General features: G+C 45.6%; 1 protein-coding gene across 1 annotated transcript; it reads right to left on the bottom strand.

The window, feature by feature from the left end:
• Window positions 1-346: 346 nt before the first annotated feature.
• METRNL (meteorin, glial cell differentiation regulator-like) lies at window positions 347-18,764 on the bottom strand (the record flags this gene model as incomplete). The annotated part of the gene is made up of 3 exons (XM_009865639.1): window positions 347-1,301; window positions 2,029-2,088; window positions 18,376-18,764. Coding segments are annotated over 3 exons (766 nt in total), but the record flags the coding sequence as incomplete, so codon positions are not given.
• Between the last annotated feature and the right edge of the window lie 5,090 nt (window positions 18,765-23,854).

Genomic DNA, 23,854 nt, shown 5'->3' on the forward strand with positions numbered 1-23,854 from the left:
TGATCTACCAGCCAGCTCAATTAAAATCCTCAAGCTAAATGCAAAGGGGTAGCTTTCTCTTCGGAGCCATTCCCAAAATAACCCCATAGGCACCAGAGAGAAAAGAGCCTTGCCTGGACACGTGTCTAAAAATCTCTAAAAATAGCTCCCGCTTCCCCTTTGAAAAACACTGCGGTTCCCAATGTCTCAGAAGAACTCTGCTTCTGCTCAGAGAAGCCACAGAATAAGTGAGCAACCCAGAATTGATCTATGAGCACATCTGGACTAGCTGAGATCAGCCTTATGGAGCAGGAAACAAAAAATAAAAAAACAAAAAAAAACCCCACCAGATATTAAACAGCATGTGTCAAATCCAGGGACCTTTATTTCTCTGGAATGGAAAGAATTTGCCAGCCTGGACAAAAAATTGCAGGCAGTGATTGTACATTCTTTCAAATAAAAAAGAACACACACACAAGAGTTTGGCTCCATAAATTTCTGTCATAAGAAACAACTTTGAATTGTACACCAAGCTTTTTACAAAGCATCAATGTTAAGATGTTTTACCGTGCTCTATCACATTCTTGGCCATTTATACAGAATACGCCATACCAAATGCTACATCAGCTTAAGACATTTTTAAAAATTAGTATTAAAAAGATACAAAGGCATGTTGGCTTTCATTTGGGTTTTTTTATTAAGACGTGGGAGTTTTCTTTGTTTGTTTTCCTAAGGAAGTCACTAAAAAAATATAATAACTTAATTCGTAAGGACAAGATTGGTTAAAAATCCAGCCTCGCTTGCTTGGCAGCCCTCTGAGCTCGTACCTCTGTTGCTTCCATCAGTCTAAGGGCACCGCGGGCTGCAGTCGTGTCCCAGCGGAGTCTCAGCCCCCGCTCCAGATCTGTCCACGCTCTCAGTTACCGATTCTGTTCAGTTTTCACCATGGCCAGGAACCATTCCCGGCCAAACACTAAGAAGCAATCTTGCGCCAAACAGGGGATTTCAATCTGGGCCAATCTCACACGGGTTTAGCCCTTTGTCTTTTGCCTCTTTGTACATCCTTTGGAAGTCTTTAAAACGAGGGGCACAGCCTAACCTGGCCTCCCCAAAGTGCATGCGTCCCGTGAAAAGGAAGTCTCCGTCTCCTGGCTTCACCCCACACTCCAGCAAGGTCTTTATTCGTCCTCGCCAGTTCCCACTCTCTCCCGTGAGCTGAAAGACTTTGCTCTTCTGCCTGTACAGCTTGTTAACACCAACGTGAATCACGGATTCTTGCTCTTCTGCCTCGTTCGTCACATCCTGAATGGAGCCTCTGATCACTGGAAAGAGAAAAAGGACGTAAGGAAGAGCCGCCCAACACCCTCTGGAAGAACCAGATCCAAGCTCAGCCCTGGGCACTTCAAGGGGATCTGATGCCACTACGGCAGCCCCAGTTTTGGTCCATAGTTAGTTATTTTGAGAGTTAAGTTTATATCAGTAACCTTCAGTATATATTTGTATTCTTCACAGCGTATGTTTCTAATCTGTCCAGCAAAGGGCACTCACATATAAAATCTAAACACAAAAATAATCACATCAGAAAAATGGCACCAACCCCGATAAAGTTCTAATCACAAGATACACACGCTTAATGCTCCCCGGCAACGTACTTTCTGTTCTTCTGCCATGATAGACACCAGCTAATATTAATTTCCACTTGAAAAAGGGAAGCACAGAGAATTACTGAAACTTCTGGTCTCTCGTCAACAGCCCATTTTAGGGCAACACGTAAAGGCCTCTCCTAGATGCACCCAAGTCTTTGACCCTCTGCTTCCACTGTGGTTGCTGGGTCATTCGCTGCCCACCCTGGGGAAGTGCCAGCTGGGCATGAGGTTTTGAGGTCCTTCACACCACGCCCTCCTCCCTCTCCCATGCACGCAGCTCCTTTAGACCACATTTACTGCTGGTGAAAGTTGCCAAACATGAGTAGGTGTCCATCAGCATTCATGGATGTGACATTCAAAGGAGCCACCCAGGAGGGGTGGGAGGGGGGAAGCAACAACTCACCAAAATCACTAGTGCAGACAGCCAAGAGGACCTCTGTGTCACTGCATGGTCGGCAGGGAGCTGGAGAGAAAGGGTCAGAATTAGCAAAGGACTAGACAACAGCAAATAAATTTGCTACTTCAATTAACCAAAAATGGGACACACACACACAACATGGGGACAAGTTGCCCAAAGAACTGTCAGGCATCAGTAACGCCACAAGAAATGGAGGCTAATGCTAGCCCCCATGAGATTTTTGCACTTAAGCAGGAATATGGATCTCTTTAAGGCTCCTGCTGGGATATATTATCTCGCAAACACCCCACACACTCGCAGGGCTTATGCAAAATATGTTTTGATATGGGGTGCATTTGCAGCCAGCGTGCTCTGCTGTAAATTCAAAGCTCTCGAAAAGGCTTTGAAGATCATGTGCCTTCTAAACTCCGATGGCAAAGCTGCTTTCTTACAATTTCTATCGAGCGGTTGTTGTCAGGCTATTTTACAAGCCATTTAGTCTATCACCACATCAAAGAACCAGGAGGTTACAGAGTAGGGGAGGCAAAGAAGGGAGGCAAAACAAAACCCCAGCGCATATGTTTGAGAGCGTCGGGACAAAGCGGAGAGTGGCGCTGGAGCCGGTATCTGTCAGAGCTCAGCAGCGCAGAGACCATTTCCTCTACTGCTGGAGACATTTGGGTATCGGCGCTAATCTAATCAATGCAAGAACGCGGCTCCTCTTTGTACTCAGCCGGCTCTCTCTGAGGCGAAGGTACTGTAGTTGCAGTACAGATGTTTCTATAACACCCTGTTGAGTTCAGGAATTTGCTTACTCTCAAGGTCTGCCCTGCCCAGTGACGCTAATTAACTCTGTCCGCTGGCGGCCCAAGGATCGGAGCCCAGGGCTTGCACTTGATGTCACCATGAAAGCAGTACTTAGACATCAGTCGGAAAAATGAAATCCCACCAAGCGTGTTGCTCTGCCTGGATCGGCACGGGCAGAGCCGATAGCCAAGCAGGGCTCACGCCGGAGACGAGGCGAAGCATTGGAGCTACGGCTTCTTTCACTACGCACTCCACGACCAAACCCCAAGCTGAAGCCATCCCATTTCTCCCCACCCCCCAAAAATTTAGCTTTTGAACATCTGAAAACACTTAGTTACCAGATTCTCAAATAGTCACACTCTTCCACTCACTCCCATAACTTCCCGGAGAAGTTTATCCATTGCACTAAGAAGTAGATTTAAACCAGTCTAAACAGCGCGTAGCTGGTGCCCATGACTCTCAGCTATTAGCCTTCCTCTGCTCAACGGCACAAGCCATTCTTGAGCGTAAGACACGGGAAATCTCTGATTTTTTCCAAGGTCCCAGAAAGGCAGTGATCCAGAAAGAAGGATTATTGAACCAAATCCACCAGATTTGCTCCAGTCAGATGATTAATACACAGTGTAACACGCTGTTTAATAGGATTAAAGAGAATGTAAAATGCGCATTTCTAGGCGGGGATATTTGAAGGAATAATTCAAGAAGGTTAAAAAGCTCCAAAAGAAGAGACAAGGAACAGGTAAAACAGTTTTTGTTAAAGCATCTGGATCAATCGGGCATTTCTATTTAGTCTGAATGCCTCCAGGGCCTTTAGAATCAAGTCAGCCTTCACCGCCCTTCTTTCCCTCACATACCAGTTCAGCTCTCTTTTTTGGAAAAGTTTGGAAACTGAGAAATATCATGAGAAACGCAGTCAAAGTCTGGACATAGCTGGAGTCCTGTTATAAATTCAGTCTAAAGATATTTTAATTTTCAGACTCAAGAGATTTTGATCAGTGGCTAGACCAAACATCCAAGTTTCAGCTGACAGAAGAAATTTATATTAGTCACATAATATCCTACCACGCAGTTGTTTCATTCACGGCACTACCAAATTCATCCAGGGCAAATGCCCCTCTTCCTAACCTCCTTCTGCCCGAATTAGGACCCAAGTCAGATCAACCTTACGGAGGAAATGTGCAACCCTGCACGAATTCTACAGCATTTTCACGTGGACAGAAGCTCTAAAACAAAGCACAGCTGATGGACATCCTCCGAATCCACAGCTGGATTTCAGACACTGGATTTCAGATATTATGTTCCACAAAGATCTAATAATAAAAAGGCATCTCAGCCTTTTTAAGTCTGAGTGAAAACAGTCTTGGTTTAGACCAGACATCTCTGTAGTTCATCCAGCCCCACCAGAAAATTGAAAAAAATGAAATGACTAAGCTGTTTTTATTCTTGAAAGGAGCAGAACACAAGCAAGAGCATTAAAGATGAAAACCAAAATACTTTAAAAGTGGTTCCTCCCATTTAAATAGGCTGACACTACAATAAATCAAATCCACGTATACATGGAACCAAATAATTTTAATTGTGGACCCTAGGCAAAATCCTGCATCCTTTTTAAACGCAGAAGGAAATTAAAAGTGCTCAGCATTGCTCACACTGGATCATTACTTAAAACCTACTTCAGATTCACGCTGACTCGCAGCAGGTTGGTGGCATGCAAGCGTATTTAACAACCATTTACCATCACCCATCACCACCGGACTCGACATAAGAAGAACAGAAAACCTCCTCTGTGGAACAACTCCCACATCTGCATTCACAGAGTATCAAATATGTCTTGCAAGTGGCAAAAACAAGGTATGCGAGCACAGATGGAAAGCGTGAAGGATTGCTGCCGAGGTAAATGGACCATTAAAAAGCAAATAACGTTCACTCGCTACAACCAAAGCTTCGTTGCTATACACTCTCAGAAGAGAAACAAAATCCTGAGGAGGAGGCAATGCCTACGCTTTCTTTTGAATCACAGCCATTAAGGAATCTGTGTGTTTATGCCACCAGTTAGAGATTTGAGCTGCAGCTCAGCTCTCCCTCACTCGGGGATGGGGCAGCAGATGTTTTCCGTCATCGGTAGATCCAAACAACACGCACACCTCAGGCTAAAATGGGAAGCCATCCTTACAACTACAGAAAGAAAACAAACAAACAAACAAAAAAAAGCACTTCACTCGTGAACAGCGGGTGAAAATGTTCTTTTTCTGGGGAAATGGGCTGGGTTACTACACAGGACGGCTGCGTGTGCCGGACGCCCGACTCCCTGGGGATGTCTCGAGGGCTGCCCAGGTTCTCGCATCCAAAAGCGAGCCTATGAACTTGCAACAGCAATATCAACGTCAGCTGCTCTAATTCCTTTAAACTCGATAAGCCAAAGAGCCTTAATTCATACAGCAGCAGGGGAAGAGTTGGGGGGGGTGGCGGGAAGAGGGAGAGGAAAGCAACGTTTTATTGAAGCCCTCTAAAGCCCAGATGCCTATAACTCACTCCGCTGCCGGTGGCATAAAGCCTGCATTGTGCACGTCGGCTGCCGACTCTCCTGGGAATGCCTTTGATGGATTTTGACAGTATCCTGACCTGAAGTAACCTGAGGCAGCCCTCTCCCTCCACCCCCCAGCCCAGCGCCTCCAAAGGCCTCTCTATTCACCTCCCCGCAGAGGGAGATGTAATTACATCATTCCTCACAAGCCAGCAGTCATGTCCCAGCTGCTTTGAGCGATTTGCCCTCTGAACCTGATGTTACCGAGGAGGACGTGGCGATACTAACAATAGATCGCGCTTGTTGGCCAACAGCTTTGTCAAGCGCGTTGCGGGTCCTCTCCGCGGGGAGGCAGAAATGCTCAGGGAAGAGAGAGGGACATGCCCTGGGGAGACGCCAGGAGATCCAGAAGATCCTCAGCTCAGCTAGCACCAGGGACTTGAGTTGCCTAGAAAGGGTCTCCTGCAAAGTTGGGGATCGATTTAAAGGCACCTTCAGTGCTTCCACTTAGCGTGAGTCTCCTCCGCCTTGAGAGCTGTGGGGAGGTCTTGCTGTCCTCTCTCGGCACCCACACACAGCTCCAGGCCTTCCTCCTTTGCGACATTTGCACGCAACCCTTCTGTCCTCTGAAAATAGAAGCTGGGGGTTGTCTGAAGGGCCACTGTCGTGGTTGAGGCTGACGGCTCCCTGCAGGACACGCTCACACTGAGACGTGCTGGCTCGGGCTGCAGGCATCACAGAAACCACACGAATGGGCCTGATCTTCTTTTGAAACATTTGGGTTTCAACAGCCACCCACAGGTCCGACTGACCTTACCTTACCCCAAAACCAGCCTCCAATCTGTAAGTAAGAGAATCATAGAATCATAGAACAATTCAGGTTGGAAAAGACCCTTGGGATCATCAAGTCCAACCATTAACCCTACACTACAAGGTCACCCCTAAACCAGATCACCCAACACCACATCTAAACGACACTTGAACACATCCAGGGATGGCGACTCAACCCCCTCCCTAGGCAGTCTGTTCCAGGGTCTGACCACTCTTTCCGTGAAGAATTTCTTCCTAATGTCCAGCCTAAACCTGCCCTGTTGCAACTTGCAACCATTGTCCCTGGTTCTCCTCTCCCGAAATTTCTCAACATGCTCCACAACCCCACAGCTGTCAAGAAGACTAGATGAACCAGGCTGCAAGTCTCCTCACACCATGGCAGAGCTCCACTCACTGAACCCAAAAAACCTTCTCCATCCAGCCTACGTCTCCGGGCAGGCTCTACTGAAAGTACGTTGTTGCTCCAGCAGCACGCACAGGAAGAGAGACACCCTTTAAGCAGAAGTGAAAACGTTTAACACAAAGTAATTGCAGAAAACCGCTTTACCGAGGAATACCCTTTGGTTTTATTAAGAAGCTTGCACCCGCGTGCGGTGCGGTAGGGGTGTGGATGGTGGGGGAGGGAAACAGAGAGCTGGTTTATCCGTGCTTCCAGTTTCCGTGGCGTACATCACCCACAAGTTAGTATTTCTGAATAACCCTTTGAAGAGCAATCAGACCTTTTAAGTCTCTGGCGAGGCCCAGGGAGGGTTGGAGCCTTATTTTCTGTTAGTTCTAGGTTTAAATCTTTTGATTAAAACAAGCAGGCTTTTCTCCTGCGCGATAAGGGGTCTTGTCACAGAGCAGGGTGATTTCAGCTCAGCCAGCCCGTGCTGCGGCACCTCCAGCCGTATCGGTGTGGGGCCACAGCAGACCCATCTCCCGGGTGAAATCTCTCAGCCTGACATGGGCATTAGTTCACATGGAACAAAAGAGGAAAAAAAAACAAACACCCACACCCTGCAAATTCTTGCTAGCAGGTCTGTTAGTGGCAACCGTACTGGAAAGGGCATCATAGGATGAGTCTCCTTCCTGGAAACACAGAGTACAGGCTTCCGGGAGCAGCTTATAAAAATAGAGATGTGGTTTCTCCAATGATGGTGCATTTCTCAGTCGTTTTTCTGAGTCCTAAGCAGAAATGACTACATCTCAACTGATTACTGGATCAGTGACTTAGCTGGGAGATAAGAGTTTAAGGGCAAACACCATATGAGCAAGAAAAAGAATCATCTTCCCCCGATCCTGCTTTAAAAAGTAAAATAAATCCTTGTGATTATTTCTTCCTAAGTTTGCCTAGGCTTCCTCTCCGAAGAGGCAGCACTTTTGTCACGAACCAAACCTCTCTCAGCTCACATCTCAAGCGAAAATACCTGCTACTTTGTAGTGCAGGTGGATGAGAATTTGATAAGTGCTCTGGTTCACCAGGCTCTGACTAGTCATCTCCTTTCCAGATACACCTTCAACCGCCCTCACCCCCTCCGAAAGCTCTTCCTGAGCAGGGCAAAATAACATCCAACCTCAAAACACTCACAACCCCCACACGCCGAAACACCATCTCAGCGACGTCAACGCATCCGCACGTCAGCGTGGCTCACATTCCAAACGCACGAGGTGGCTGGGGAGAGCTCTGGCCGGCCAGCGGAGCTGCCTCCAGCCCACCTGCCTCAAACACGAGACCTGCAGCCCCGCGGAGCCAGATGACACAGAGCATCTCCGCAGCTGGGCTGGAAGTTACTGACAGCCCGTCACAAGGCGCAGAGGAGCTCTCTCATCGCTCTTTTGTTGGTTTTCCTGCCTTGGGATGGGGTAGGGTTACAGGGCTTTCTGCAAGCACTGCACTTTTGCCAGCGGGTCGGTACGAAAACGCCAAGTCAGGGAGCAAACACAAGAGCTGAGCTTGCTCCTTGGCTCAGTAAGCCTCGAACACGAGATCCAAAGGGACTGTGCTTCTTCAGTGAATAGAAGGTTAATGCTATGAATAACATACTGAGAGAGTTTAGTGCTCCTCTGAAGGCAGAAGAATTCATCCTCATATCTGCTAGAAAGTTAATCTGAGTCCCTGCGCTGAGCGGAAGAGGCAGCTTGGAATAAGGATCATGAGCACAGACTCAAAATTCAAAGGCTCCCTTCTTCTACAGCCAAAACACAGCCAAGACTTGGTACAGGGCGAGGTAGTGATTCAGCTGCTGGACCAAAATTATGATGCTGCAGTGGATATTCTTTATGCAAAGCAGGCATATTGGTGATTTTAACTCTTCAGAAAAGAAAGTGTCAACTCCAGTTCCTTGCCTTAGCTCATTTCTAACACTCAGTTCAACTCGCACGTAGGTACAAGTTTCCAGAAGTAACGTGGAAAATAGAGACATTGGCCAAAATCAATTTAAACCTGCAAATAAGTTTAATGAAATGCAGATTTCATATGCTGTGGCATGAATTGTGCCAAGAGAATCAAGTTAATACCACTTCCTTCCTGCAACGAAAGAATAAAAAAAGCATATTGTAAACCTTACCATTAGAGTTGTGATGACCTTTGTGTTCTGAGAAATGCTAAGACAAGAGACCATAAACCAGAAATCTATCTTTTCACGGAAATGTCTTCCAAGAGGGTATTAAAGTCCTTAAGTACCAGAAGAAGACAATTTATGTAAACAGTGTGAGGAAGAGATTTGGTACTAGGCAAGTTCCATTTGCAAGAGCTTTCAGAATGAAACTTGGCTCAGCAGCTACAGAGGACGTAAGGATCCTCTGGGATTGCAGAGTCAATGCCTTTCTGCTGCTCCAAGATGCAGCACCCATTCTAACAAATGAGCTGAAAGGTCAGCTAGAAACACAAACAGACATTTGTGTTTTTTTAAAACAAAACAAAAGAGAAAGAAAAAAAACCAACCTCAGAGCAGTTTTTATTCAAGCGGCGTTAGACACTCCTAAGCCCCACTGCCAGGCCCATGCACGAGTTGCATCAACCCAGGAGAATTTATCAGAAGTGTCATATCTTTGAGACCCTTCTTTCTGTCCCACCTCCTCTGGGCTGCTTATTGCCCCATCTGGAAAAAATAACGCCTGTCCCAAGCACTGTGCCTCCCTGCCCTGCCTCCCCTCCTGCCCTATGCAACCAACAGCCACAGCGCAGTCTCCGTCGCGACCCCGACCCTCTCCATTGCTACCCTGACACTCTCCGTCCCAGGGCAGGGCTCAAAGAGCAGCGCTGGCCTTTGGGCTCGCACGCTGCCATGGCAAACCTGGGTGTCGGGTGGGCAGCGACGTCATGGTAATAGGATCAGTGCCAGCTCCCAGCCGAGCTCCTACACTTACCCGTTGCATCACCAGCCCTATAAAAATCCTCCGCTGCAGTCAAGCCTGCGATGTATCTTGTCTAAAAAGCCCTACTCAGCAGATCAAATTTTCAGTTAAATTCCTTCTGTCTGAACTGCAGGGAAAAGCGAGAGCCCAGCAAACAAGAAGTGTCTCTGCAACTCTGCCAGCCCATGTGTCTGTGCCAGCAGCATTTGTAATCACCTGCTTTCACTCTCCCCCTTCCTAACTGCAGTTAAAGAGACAAGCAGGCAGCAAGGTAACTGCTGGGAATTTCTCCTGCTGTATGTGCACAAGACACCAACACAAAGCCATTAAAAATATATCTATTTGTTTATCCCACAGAAAATAGCTCTCTCCTTCCTTGAACCTACCGCTGCTGCCCAAGGGGGGTTAGGAATGGGAAGTGCTTGGCAGGCAGGAGGATGGATGAGGTGCTGGAACTCAGAGGTGCCAAAGGAAAACTGAGGGATCTCCCTCAGCCTTGCAGGAGAGGAAGGACCAGGGCAGGACTTCTGTCTTGGCTGCCCCACAACAGCCACCAGCACGGGTGGCCACAGCATCGCACACCCACTGCCCATCCACAGCCCAGCAGGGCAGGACCACAGTAAATATTTCTCCTGACTCAAATCTTACAAAGATTTATGGCTTGGCTCATTCCCTTCTAAAATTCACTCTGACAATATTTGGTTTTTTCTTCTTTAGAAAATGTCTTTCCAAAGCCTTGTAAAAGAATGCACTGATCCGACCTAGGAAAACACGGTTTGATGTCTTGTTAGGTTTTGTCTGTGATAGTCAACAAACCACTCAGCTGAGATGTCATGCAGCGCTTGCAAGGCAGAAAACGATAAAGTAAGGGGGTTTTCACCCTGGTGCCCTGGGAAGCTGCGGTGCTGGTGCCCCGGGCCAGGGCTACAGGAGAGGCAGGAGCCGGCACCTACTGCCAGGTTGGAGCCCCGCCAGGAACACAAAGCCTTCCCCCTCCCTCCTCTTCAGTCCGGTCCATTAATGTCTCCTATGGAGCAGGGGAATAGAATTAAGTAACAAGTGGCTGGTTAAAGTTAAACCCTGAAAGTGGAGTAATGACAGATCAAAGATTAATTGAATTTAAAAAACCCCAAAAAACTAAAAGAAAAAAAGATATCATGTGTGCACTCACATCCACACAGGTCCTTCTCCTTCCTGTTTCCAGAAATCAAGTATGTGGGAGAGCTCTGAAGGAACAAGGCCAGTTTTGGTTTTAAAACTGTGTTTACTATATCATCCTGTTCTGTGGAAGGGCTACATCTCACGCAGTGAAATCTTCCACGCTATAACATTGCTCAGTTAAGCCCCCAAAAATTTAGTTAAGGTTCTCCATTTGCAACAGGAAAAGCTTTAAGATAGATACACCTTTTCCTACTAACAGCATATCTTCTTTGCCCATTCACCTGTTCTGCATAAGCTTGGGCTTTTTCTTATTTTTCTCTTAAATTACTCACACCCACTTATCCGTAGATGAAGTTAGTATAAATCCAACAGTTCTGCTGGGGCAGCGGTGCAGCCTATACAAACAGGAATGATCCCAGCGAGGTGTTAAGGCAATGGCAAGCCAGGCCAGGCTCCGTGTGCATGTCCCAGCTGATCTCATAATGACCCCTGCAAGTCCCCCAGCAGCAGGGTTTTGATCCAGAAAGGACATGGGCAAACACCAGTTTAAGCCTGTCGCAGAAGTCAATGCCGAAACCCCGTACTGGAGTCAGAGCGGTGCAGAGACCTGAGGACGTGCCCCTATAACCCACGCCAAAAAAAAATCCTTCCATAAACTGGAATCAGCAGCAGAAGTTACTGCTGGATCAAAGCTGCTTGACGTATGTACGGAGTAACCCAGTATTAAACCTCCCCAGGTCAGATTTAACCTATCACAGCTCTGGGTCCAGGGCAGCTTCCAAGTATCCAAGCAATATTAGTGTCTGTATTCTGGCTTCTACAGTAGATTAAGGTGAAAGAGATTTTCTGTCGTGCAAATCAAGGCCCTAACACAGGGAAAAATTCGGCCCACGTCTGAGTAAGTTTTGTGTTCCTCAGGGATTGGGGGGGTGGGAAGAGGAATGCAGTTCCCCCGCCCTCCCATCCCTTCTTTAACTACAGCCTCAGGAATTAGCAAACTAAACAGTTTTGCAGCACGAGCACAGAGAGCATTATTAAAGACTGCCAAGCAACTTGGCTGGATCGCAAATCTGTTTGTGGGACTATCTTCCGCGGTACATAAAGGTCAGAGCAAAGTAGAGCCCCAGCTGCCCGGACAATACACCTGACTGCTTATTGGTTTTGACTGCCCACTGAGTTGAGAAATAAGCTAACGGCATTTGTGGCCAGTCTAGCAAAAATAAGCTATTTTTTTACTCCCTCTCCCCTGCAGCTGGGTATTTCTCATCACAGCTCCATTGTCACCTCCTCTGCCCACTGCAAACCCAGCTACTATCCTGGCAACATCAAAGGACAAGCAGGGCCAGAGGAGACCGCTGTCAACCCCATTTTCTCGGGGGAAGGAGAGATTAAATTAGGGCACCCCTCCAAATTTTGTAGTTTTTTTTAGGTAAAGACCTCTCAGTTCAACATTTTCAACCTTATTGAGGGTCAGATTCCAAAGAAAAACATCACCCTTGCTCAATTTAGGAACAATCCAGAGCGCGTGTGTTCCCCGAGCGTCAGAACTGCACTTTGAAATCATTTCACACAGGACGAAACCTGAAAACTTTCCTCTCAAACTCTTCCCCAGCCCCCAGTCAATCATTCACTGCAAATCTGACCACTTTAGGCACATGAATAAATTACAGCAGGTTTCAAGCTCCTCAGAATTAATCCCACTCCAGGCTCTGTTATACAGCTGCCAGCCTGACCAATTCAGATGTTGACCCATGACACTCAGTTCAGTGATATCTCTCAAAAAACAGCTTAAAACGTGCTTTTTTTCAAATACAGGTTGGGTTAGGGAATGCTGTTTGCTCTTTTGTAAAATGTGATTTTGTGTCTAATTTTGTATCATGGTTTACTCCTGGAAAAGACTTGGTCCCAAAGACCTTCCTACAAGGAGGGTCAAGCACGTAAAAACACCGTTCACAAAATAACACACCTTAAAGCAGGAGTGTCAAATTGGTCAATGAGGCAAATAACGGATGTGTATTTTGAACAATTGCATTAAAGGCTGTATTGGTATCAGTTCTGTTCAGTGCAGATCGAACCAGACCACACTCTTGTTTTGTTTTGGTGTTTTTTTCCTGAACACAGCTTAACCCCGAGAGGTATGAGAGCTTTCTCCTGTGGGGAAAACCGTGTGGGGAAGAAAACAAAGGCAAAGCAAGCCATTTTTCTGATCTCATGGACGTACTGGAATACCGGCCATGGAGCACACAGCAACGCTCCCCACCCGGCCACGTAGAGTAGTGCCAACATCTCAGGGGGTCACCGTGACTCAGCCAGAACCTGTGCCAAGCACAAAGGTCGCAGGGACTTTCAATTTAAGTGTTCCAGGTGCCTCTTGCCATCACCACCTCTTCTGCTACTGACGGCAATGAGCACAGCGGAGACCGGCCGCGAAGGCATTGGCGAAGAGTGCGCATGCCAGTCACCAGCCTTGGGGACAAAAAGCAAGAACGTTTCTAATCCAGCAAGAAATGAAAAACACACCAGCGTATCTGCTGCTTCAGGCTACCAAGCTTAGCGGTGTATTCAGCCTCCAAAAGAAAAAAAAATAAAAATTGAGTATTTGGGAGCAACCAGAGGAATGCATGAGATGAGGAGCCAGGATGATAACAAAGCTCTGGAAGAATTCCTGCAGAGATATGGCAGGTTGGTGCCCCAGCTCTGCCAAGCCCAAACTGCATTAAAGACCAAAAGTTTGTTAGCAGAAACACTGGCATAGCCCAAATACTTACGAGCTTTCTTAATTTCCAATCTGTTTTCTCAGGCCAGTGAATTAACAGCACTCAGGAAATAGCTGAATACTGTTCTTAATTAGTTAACTGGATTTATCCAGTTTTGCCCTGTTTTTCAGATACCCACTTGAGCGCTGTACCTCCTATCTATTAATATGCTCAGCCAGGTACCCAGCCTTAATAAAGAAAATGCATAAAACAGTTACTAGAACCTGCGCTAAGTCAGTAGATGCCATCAAGATAAAGAGACATTTTTGTTAAAGTTTGACTTCTCTGCTACACAAAAGTGGGTGAGTAATAAAAGGGCTTTCAATTTACCTCCTGAGCTCTAACAACCACCTTACAGCCATCGCCATGGGTGTGCAGTGGGAAAAGCAAACTACACAGCTTCCATAAAACTGGATCCAGAGCTTGGATGTGACACCCTTGAAACACAGACTTTAGGTAACAAAAAAAAAAAAAGGTCATTTGGTGGGAGGGGGAAAGAGGAAACAGGATTGACCTTCCTTTCCAAAGTGTATGGTCAAAACTACAGATTCTTGTTTTAGACTAGCTGAGCAGAAGATGAAGAACTTAAAATAAGCAAATTATTCCCAAGGGACCCTCACACTTTTCACAGTAATTTAATCCAAGCTGTTTGCTGCGGGACAAGGCAGACCTAGAGCAGGCACATGCTTCGTGATAGCTAAGAAGCTCATGTGAGTCATCACCTTCAGAAAACTTCTAGGAACTATATGGCCAAACAGCACTTTTGCCAAAACCTCTCAGTCTTCTTGCCAGCATAGGCAGTAGAGCAGAGACCCAGGGCGTTTTCTTCCAGCAGAAGCAAAAAAAGATTAGAATCAACAGAATTCAACAACCTAAACAAGTTCTGCTGCTTCTCGAATGGCCTCGGGCCAAAATGTCACAGTGCCTCGGTTCTTCAGTTGGGCAAACACCAAAGATTCAGAGCCTTACTGTGAGCTCAAGTTAATGGACCATCAGTGTGGATGGGATGACATAGGGGTCTGATCCAAAACCTAATCTGAAATCAAAAGAACTTTCAGTCACCCATCACTTTGGGTATCGAGAGGAGAACGCGGGTATCAAGGTGTCTGAAGTGTCAAGGTGACCGTTCTTAGGGACTACTCACATAAAACAGTGGCAAGCACTGTAGCCTTCCTGCTCTCCCAAGTTTAAGAAACTACAACTCCCTAGAAATGTGGGGTTTTGTTTGTTGCTATCACAGTAAAAACCCAATATCAAACTTCAGCAATCTGAATTAAAACCCATCCGTGTACTACAAATACATCCTACAGTTAGGAAAGTCTTAAGAGGCTGTGACAAGGCAGGCTCAAAGCCAAGAAAAGGGCTAAACCCCCAAAATCTGGAAAATTGTAAGATTGTGATGTGTCACTCAACCTCCTCGAGAAAAGGGAAAGGCCAGTTCAGGGCCTGCATATGTCTTCTACCGAATTATTTGCTAGGCTCTGATTAAGTGGGAAAGAATGACTGTAAACTAATAAAACTTGAGGTTTTCTAATTAAACCACAGGCACCCTGCCAAGTATTGTTGATTTGTTGATGCACCCTGCAATGTCAGGACTCTGAGGACACAACAGGTCATTAAAGCATTAAACAGATGACTTATACTCTTTAATCAGAGCTGGGATGCTGGGTTAGGAAGAGAGAGTAAACTGGAGGGCAGAGTACAATAATTATCACCAGGAAGCAAACACACTGCTTAGGGAAAGTGGAGAGAAGTTGTTAGCGAGTAGTTATCACACAAGGAAAGGGCTGGATTACTGAGACCCACACCTGGGTCTTTTATGATAGTCATCTCCCCCACCCCACAGTTGTAAGGAAATAATGCCACATTTGTGACTTCGCTCTAAGTGCACCAAGTTTCGACGCCCAGCTTTGCCAGAACATCTCAGCCCCCATCCACGACAGTATCTCACACCTTTGTCACCCTCGCTGGAGTCCCTCAAGCGCCAACTAAGAGAAGAGTAGGCTCTTTTTTTCCAGCCAAACCACCGTAAATCACGTTTGTGACCCAGGGATGGAAAACTATGCTCGGAGAGAAATGCAGAACCTTAAATCCAGTTTTCAGGTCCTTAAGGTCAGCACTTGCCTCCTCTGCAAAGAAGCCACCAGGGATTTCAGTCAACTGATGGCAAATTTCCTCTCCAAATGAACAGCTCAGTAAAGGGTATTTCTTTGGAGGTTTCACAGAAAAACTAGAAGCAGCTCCAGAAGAAGGGGGGGTCCACAAACTGCAAGCAGCTCCAAATATATTGCTCTATAGAAGCCTCACAAGGCAGCTATTTGGCAGTTTCCCCAGACGCACAGATATTTATAGGAGAATAAAAGTGCTCATCTGACTGAGTAGTGGAAAGAGTCATGTATGGCATTTTCATCATGTTTTCACCCCCCGGCGCCCCTCCCCAGAGTCTGGGGATCCAAAAAAAGGCAAGAGAAATAATTTAAAATACAATAGAGATCCCTAGTTTGCCCTGAAGGCTCTGCTGATGAACTATTAAAGAGCTTCTTCTGTCCAAACAAGACACTTGGAGCGTGAAGCAGAGAGCCTACCACACTGTTTTATAAGACAGCATGGAAATTCAACCAGTGTCTATTACAGCTGGAGATACAGCAGTCACAGAAAAAGTGATTTAATATGCCTATCAAAGAGGGAGGCTGTAATTGGATTCAGTCCTCAGTTTGACTTCTGAAAGTCTCTGAAGAAAACTCCCATTAGCTTTAAAAATCTCCAAGATTTTATGTGGAATGAGGAGCACTTAGTTCTAAAAACACAGCAGTTTGTGCCGGCTTGTGATGCTGAGTATGCCAGCAGCGAGTTCTCTTGATTTTAGCCAAGCTCAGGAGAAATCATATCTACGTGCAAACTAAAAGCAGTAGTAATAAGCAATATTTCTTGCATATTATTTTACTATATACAAAACCAATTTCAACTTTGGTTTTTTTTGAAAAAAAAAAAATTCTAGAACTTTTCTTAGTAAATTTACGTGACTTATGGCTAGCCTGCCTGTGCCTCCATCCTCACAGCCTGTCAAAGAAAGAAGCACTGAATCTGGGAACATTCTTCAAATAACTGATTAAACAATGTATTTAATGTTTTCTGCAGCGGAATTTTACTACATAGCTAACATTCTGCACAGTGTATTCATCTTTGCAGAAATGATTTTACTGGGAAAACAGCGCTGTAGCAGATACTCTACTCTTTCCGCAGCACTTGTCAAAAGTAGAAGCAGAGAAGTCTTAAAATGTAGAACTCTTGATACTAAGCTATAAGCTGCATACGCAACAACAGTAAAGAAGGCAACTTAAATATGTATTTTTTTAATAGGTTTTTTTTTAATGGCAAACACGCCATCTATCAGTTATTGGGGTTACTGCATTAGCCCTCAGCCAACCACTACCCTGCTGAGCTCAAAACTGTTTCTCAGTCCAACCAAAATCTGTACAGAAGGAAAAAAAAAAAAAAAAAAAAAGTCACATCTGAATTGAAGTGCCAACATCTAAGCACTAGCAAGGCCAAAAGTATGCACAAATACACAAACACGGAAATCCCAGAGTCCTGTTGCGGAAGAGAGCCAGGGGAGAGGAGACGACTCCAGTTCTGCAATCGCTTCTCCCAAAAAGAGGAGGAGGGAGGCACTGCCTAGAAGATGCAGCTGCAGTTTAACGAGCCACAGCGCCGCTTATCAACCAGCATCTCAGGCAAAGCGTATGGCATCACTGCCGCAGAATCCAGCCAGCCCACGCACGGCGTCTTGGGCCAGTCTATATCGGGTTTTACCCTGGGCTGAATCATCTCAAGTGTGCTCTGAGGACCCTTCTCTAGGGCTGCGGGGCTGCCTTCACTCTCTACCACTTCAAAAGAGAAATCTGGTTGCCGCCACGGCCTCCCCACTTAAAATACCTAAACCCTGAAACCTCTCTAGTCGTTTGGGACAAAGTACCCTCCATCTGCTATTCCTCTGGCTCTTCTGCCTTGGTTTCAGGATTAAAGCTAGAGGCAATTCTGAGGGGAGGAGATGCATGAAGCAGATATCACTTATCTAAAGAGAACTTCCCTGTCCCTCTGTCATCCTCCACAAATGCTAGTTTTTCTTCTTCTCACACTAATTGATCAGCACAAGGAGGTTACACCTAGAGCTATTGTTCCCAAAGGGTATTTAGCTTGCTACATAGCATCAGACATTCCAGGCTTGTAAGCTCTTTCAGTTTATTCCGCTGCCCCTTCCTACAAGCCTTTTGTTGGCGTAAAAGTCCTCCCTACAAAACTTGCTTTTTGTAATGGTTGAGACGGGAGACAACACTGGCACTGTAAAAGTATCGTCATGGCGTTGAAGAGCTGTGCTACGGCACAGTAATGCTCAAGAGAGTGTAACAGACAGAGCTGAGGAAGGAACACACCATTTTCCTTGTTTAAAAAAACCCCACCATAATTAGGTCAGCAAGTAGCAGTAGTTTCAGAGGGAAAAAAAAAAAAAGGCAAGGAAAAGGAGTTCCTCCTTGTTTAAATGTTTATTATTCAAAACATGCAGTGGGGTCTTAAAAACTGAGTAAAACAGTAGTTAGAAAACTGTTAAGAGCAAGGCTTGGAAGCCCAGTTCACCCTGGAGTTCACTGCAGGGTAGAGCCAGCTCCTGTGATTCACCTCAGGCCTGCGAGGGGAGAATCATTTACAATGTAGCCCCTAAACAAATCACTTGGAATTCAGCCTATGCTACCAGCTTCCAAAAAACAACAACAAAACAGGGGAAAAAAATCAATTATTCTGCAATTGCCTGTTAATAAAACATGTCCTTAAAAGCACATGAAAATCAGACCCAACCACTTTCCCACTCCCTCGCTCTGCCATCTGTTCTGCATCCAATACAGGATGTGAAGATATGACCGATACCCCAGAACTCACCAGAAACTGTGTGCAAATCAGATGCTATCCCCTTGCTCATCAATTCGTACTGGAAGCCCGTAATCTTCCTGCTAATGTCCTGCTGAGGAGTGGCCTCAATAAAGAGCCCGCCCTGATCATAGCCGAAGCAATACACTTTACTGGGGCTGCGATCTCCATCTCGGACCAAGAGTTTCAGTTCTCCAGTTTTTTCCAAATAAATATTTGCTCCTGCAGAGTCCTTGAAGGGCTTTATGCAAACAGTCAAATGTTTGTAAGAGGCAGGTGAAGTATTGGGTCGTAGGTTGACTATGAGCGCTCCCGTGGGATACATCCACTCTATTGACCCTTCCGAACAGCGGAGGTAGACCTGTTCAACATCCTTCTTGTGAGACTCGTGAGTTAAACCGCTGGGGGAAGGAAGAAAGAAAGAGAAAGTTAGAGATATGAGCTTGTAACACGTCCATCATAACCTCAAACCTTCAAAGACCCACATCAGCAAATGCAAGAAACCCATGAAGGTACTGAGCATTAGCCCATCCAGCCCAGCAGCAGTCAGAAGAACTTGTTTCTTGCAAGACTGCAACCTTAATATTATAGGACAATTTCAAATCACCTCCCAAAAGAAACACTCAAACCACTAGTAGTTGCCTTCAAAATTAAATAGGATATAAGCACATGATCAAAAGCAATTAAATTACTACAGCCTCAGTTACTGCCCATCAGCTGAGCTGTGGCAAATGACTTAGCACATACTGAGTAAAACACGTACGCTTGAACTCCCTTCCTGGTGGCTTAAACCAGCACGTTCTTCTACTTCGCAGATCGGACTCCACCTTTTTCCAAGTACTTTGTTCCCCTTCCAAGTCTATATTCCCAATAGATCTGAAACTGGGAGGGATGCCAAGCTCAGCCTGTGAACCAGAGTAAGGAGATGCTTTGGGTGCTACTGATACCCTCCACCTCAGCTGGGCAGCCCCCATCTCCAAACTGGGAGGTAGGGAGAGAAGACACTACACCCACCAATCAGCGCTGGGGAAGCTTCGCATGGTGCTGCTTTCTTTGGTACGTACCTGCTCCCCCACTTCTCCCCAATATAAGGTTTAAGCTTAGCTTACCATTTTACTGCCCACCTCCCACGGTCTACGAGCAGCTACGGGTGCTCAGCAGAAAAGAGAGCATGTGGTGAGCTGCTATTGCTGGGGCACAGGGCCACCACCAGTCCTTGTGTCCTTACTCTGCACCATGGCCAAAAATTAACACCCTGACAGCCTTTTCAAGAGCCAGCGATCACAGGGATGGGATAGGAGAGTGACATGGGGATTCCAGGGCCAACTGCTAGTGAAAGGACAAGCAACTGCGTTGCTTAAGCAGGATGACTAGTAAACCGCCACGACTTGCTTGCCCACAACCTCAAGCGTGGACAGCTCTAAACAACCCTTCTGCCTGTCGCTGGTGCTGAACCAACCCCACAGGTTCTTTACCCTGAGTGACTCAAAGCACTAACATGACACCCCACATGCTGTAGGCACTCCAGTTAAAAGAAAAAGTTGTGGGAAGGCTGGTTTATTGGTTGCAGTATTTGGGCCACTACGCAAAAATCCTTTGGTCCCAGTTCCTGTCACAAACCCATTATGCGAGTATGAGCAAATCACTTCACCACCAAGCTTGTTTCTCCTCCTACGCTCTGCGTACCTAGTTCCCAAACATAAGCATCTTTTATTCTGTGCCTATAGAGCACCACCCAAAATGAGACTCTTCAATGCAGCTCATGGGTCTGCTGCTTTGCAGGACTCTAGAAAAGCTTCAAACATTCCCACTTGCAGGCAGATGAACCAAGACAGGGGAAAAAATAATTAGAGAAGGATTAAATGACTCGTCTGAGGTTACACAGGAAATCTGTGGCAAAGAACGTATTTTTAGTATAGTGCAAGTAATGACATCAAGTTCTGGTTTCTCAGCAGAAACCTCCAAATACACAGTTCCCCACCCCAAAGATATATTCAGGTACTGAACAGGGTTTAAATTCAAGTCAGCATTTAGAAAGTAACAAGAATCAATGTGCAAAAGAAGGGGGAAAAAAACCCATATGGTTTGCATTTACTGTTGACGTGACTCATTATTGTGAGTGTCAGTATGACCCATTTGATAGAGGTTACATGAGGAAGCTCAGAAGAAAAAAAAAAGTCATATTTAATAACAATAGTGCCTGCAAACATGTGCTTTTGAATAACCTTGAAAGCCACATCAAGACCACAGATGAAGAGAAGAGAGGGACAAGGTTCTGACCTTTAGTCTCTTGCCCTCAAATTCAGTAGTACTTAACACATTCAGGAAACTTAACTTGCAATGGGATATTTCAAGTTGACTGTAAATCCACATCTGGTCCACAAAATCAGTTTTCACCACAGCATGCGTGTGATGCCACTCAACAGAAAACACCGAAGTCCATTTATGTGCAAGCAGTGACCAAGTAAAATTAAGGACTGTAAAGCCTATCCCTCAGCAAAGGCATGAAAAACTACCTCACACATCACTTGTTCCTACTCAGGACATCAAAACGAGCTGCAGAGGTTTTGCAGGACTTAGACCAGCAAATTCCACCCTGAAGCCTCAGTGCTTGAACAGAAGGAAGATACCAGAGGCAAAACTCTGAACTCACGCAGTGAAACTGCTGTTGCAAGTGATCCCAACAACATCGAAGCAGTGAATTTCTGCCAGAGGAAAAAGCCTTAACATTCATTTTGTTCAAACATTCACGCTGTTCAAACAAAAAACAGGGTGGACTCTGAAATTATCTTCTGGAAGCCAATTATATCCCACAGGCAAGAGTGATGCCATTAGACAGATACATCAAGCACAAGTACCTGTACACATTAAGCCTTATAATAAAGGATGACTCAAAAGTTAAGCAGATTTCAAAATACATGCTCACATTACTTAACAACAACCACCATCATCCAGCAAAACCTGTCGCTTTGCTTTCTGTCAAAATGGCACGTCGCCACGCTGAGAGATCGTTTAATGTCATGTTTAGTTCTCGCTAGCCAGTCATCAGACACACTATGCCCACAAAATAATGGTGGTCCAGAAGCCTTTTTTAATTATTATTTTTCCCCAAACTCATGTGAGTTTTGCTTTTGCTCTTTAAGTATATGGCAAGGACATAAGGCAGCTGTTTCACGGTTACACTGATGGACGAGCCATCCATCCTCCCTTTCAAATATGTGCTTTTTATTGGGACTTTGACCTGGTTTGAGTGACAGACTTAATTCTACAACAAATACTACTTCCTCATACCAATCCATGAGGACATTCTGAATCACTGCACTTGTCTCCTTACTCTTCTCCCTTTCTGGTTTCAGCCATCCCCTTATGTCTGCCCTGAAAAATTCCTTACAGTGTCAGTGCAGTAAGCTGTTACGCTGCAATATGCAACAGGTGTTACTTTAAAAAAAAAAAGCACTATTTATTTTATTTATTCTATTATGGACACTCTGAAGAGCTCTAGAAGCACCCGCATCCTCCCAGCACCCTTCAGTAAACAAGAACTTACGCTCCTAACTTGGAGTTTTTAACTAAGATGACAGTACAGAGAGCATCAAGCTTTCCCCAGAGCATCCACTGATGCAGAGGGCGAGATCGATGGACATAACCAGCCACATCAGAGCTGAATTCTCCCTCCTACAGCCTAGAGTCAAAAACACCAGACTAGCATCTTCTCAGCAGGTCACTGAAGAACTTTTGCCCGAAGCACTGAGAGGTCATTGCAGTATGAAAGCCTGAAGTTACAGCAAGAATAACAGTCAGACCCACACCATAGTGAAGTTTCTGCTTTCTTCTGGACAAAGCTTTCCTGGAAGCTCTCTGCCAAGCTCTTTATTAAGATGCTGCTATGGCCTATCAAGTGTACTTAAATTGCAGGTGTCAAGCTGTGCATTGCATCAAATTTCCCTGGAAGTACGAGGGATATCTATAGGAATCCTAGGAAAGCTCGTCACTTCACCACAAGCTAATGGGGAAAAAGAAAACATATCCAGAATATTCTAAGATTGTTGCTTTTAATACAGACATTTATATAAAGGTGAGAAAACAGCTTTGGGTTTACTGTAGGAGATGACTAGACTCTCAAATCTGCCAGCACAAGGCAACCTACACTTTGGCATTCGAAGACTAGATTTTGGCATTCAAAATATTTTTCAGTTAGTTAACATATATCACCTGACTTCAAAACACACTAAAAAATCCTTTCTGACCCATAAAGCTATTAGTATCCACACTGAAATATTTAATTAGATGGTATTTACCGGTACATCAAATTACTTTTCTTTCCTTCTTAACTGCTAGTCCTTTAGGACAAAGCAGATGATATTAAATGGCCTTAGGACTGCCAGCATTTCTGAGGACACCTGTTTGCTACCAGTAAGGCCAAAGCCAGCCTGGTTCGCATCATCCCCTCCTGTCCACCTGGACTCTGGGACTGTCACACAAGTGAAACCACCCAGACTGAACCCTGCCACAACAAGACAACTCTTCCCTCCCTGTGCCTCCAACAGCACCATCACGGAGCTGTCACCACTTTGACTCACAAAAGTAACAACAGGCGAGTGAGTCCAAGCTTGCATCACCAGTTCAGCCCAAACTCAGTTACAGGAAACGATATTTCACTTCCTCCACCCCCTGCCCCAAGCATCACCCCCTCAGCTGATACTCAAGGCATTGCTTATTCCAGCCCTGCTCAGGTGACACGAGTGGTCACCGCTGCTTGCTCTAAGAAAACAGAGCAAAAATAGGAACAGGACAGGATTACATGGAGCTATCATCATTCTTTTAAAAAGAATGCTGCAGCACCATGTAGTAAGGTCCAAGTAAGTCCATGCAGCCAGGATGCTTAGGGATGGAAGCAGGTCCGGCTCGGAGGGGGTGAGGTTGGTAAAGCAAAATCCTACATTAGGAGTTTGCCACAGAACCAAGAGGCTTTGTCCCCATCAATCAGGCTTGCCCTCAAGTTGATTCACTCTAATTAACTACACATCAATTGTCAAGAGTCAAGAAAAGTTCAGAAAGAAGTAAATACCGAGTATCTGCGTGTTTCAGACAGTAACAGATAAGAAATGATGTTGAAAGGCAATCCAGCTGTTTCGCCGCTTTGAGTTTTCCCTCTTGATACCAGCTGGCCAAACTTTTACTTTAAGGGAAGTCAGATTTGAGCAGAATATTCGAGTCAAAACGTTTTGCTCTCCAAGTACAGAAAGCCCGACCCAGCAACACTTGTTAGCAGAGTTGCTTTTTTAAAACTCCGAACAGTGGAGGAGGTCACAGACTCAACCACACACGTTAAACTTATTACAAGCAATTAAAGCAAAGATAATTTGGGAGATAAACACTTGAGAACTGGAGAGGTTTCACAACCGATGCAATTAGAATAAAGCAAGAGGGAGGCCACTGTGCCAGCCCCTGCTCTCAGCGCTCATCATCACCGTTCTCTCCGCCGGATAAA

The sequence above is a fragment of the Apaloderma vittatum genome, unplaced genomic scaffold (genome assembly GCF_000703405.1).
Source record: "Apaloderma vittatum isolate BGI_N311 unplaced genomic scaffold, ASM70340v1 scaffold42782, whole genome shotgun sequence".
NCBI classification, from domain to species: domain Eukaryota; kingdom Metazoa; phylum Chordata; class Aves; order Trogoniformes; family Trogonidae; genus Apaloderma; species Apaloderma vittatum.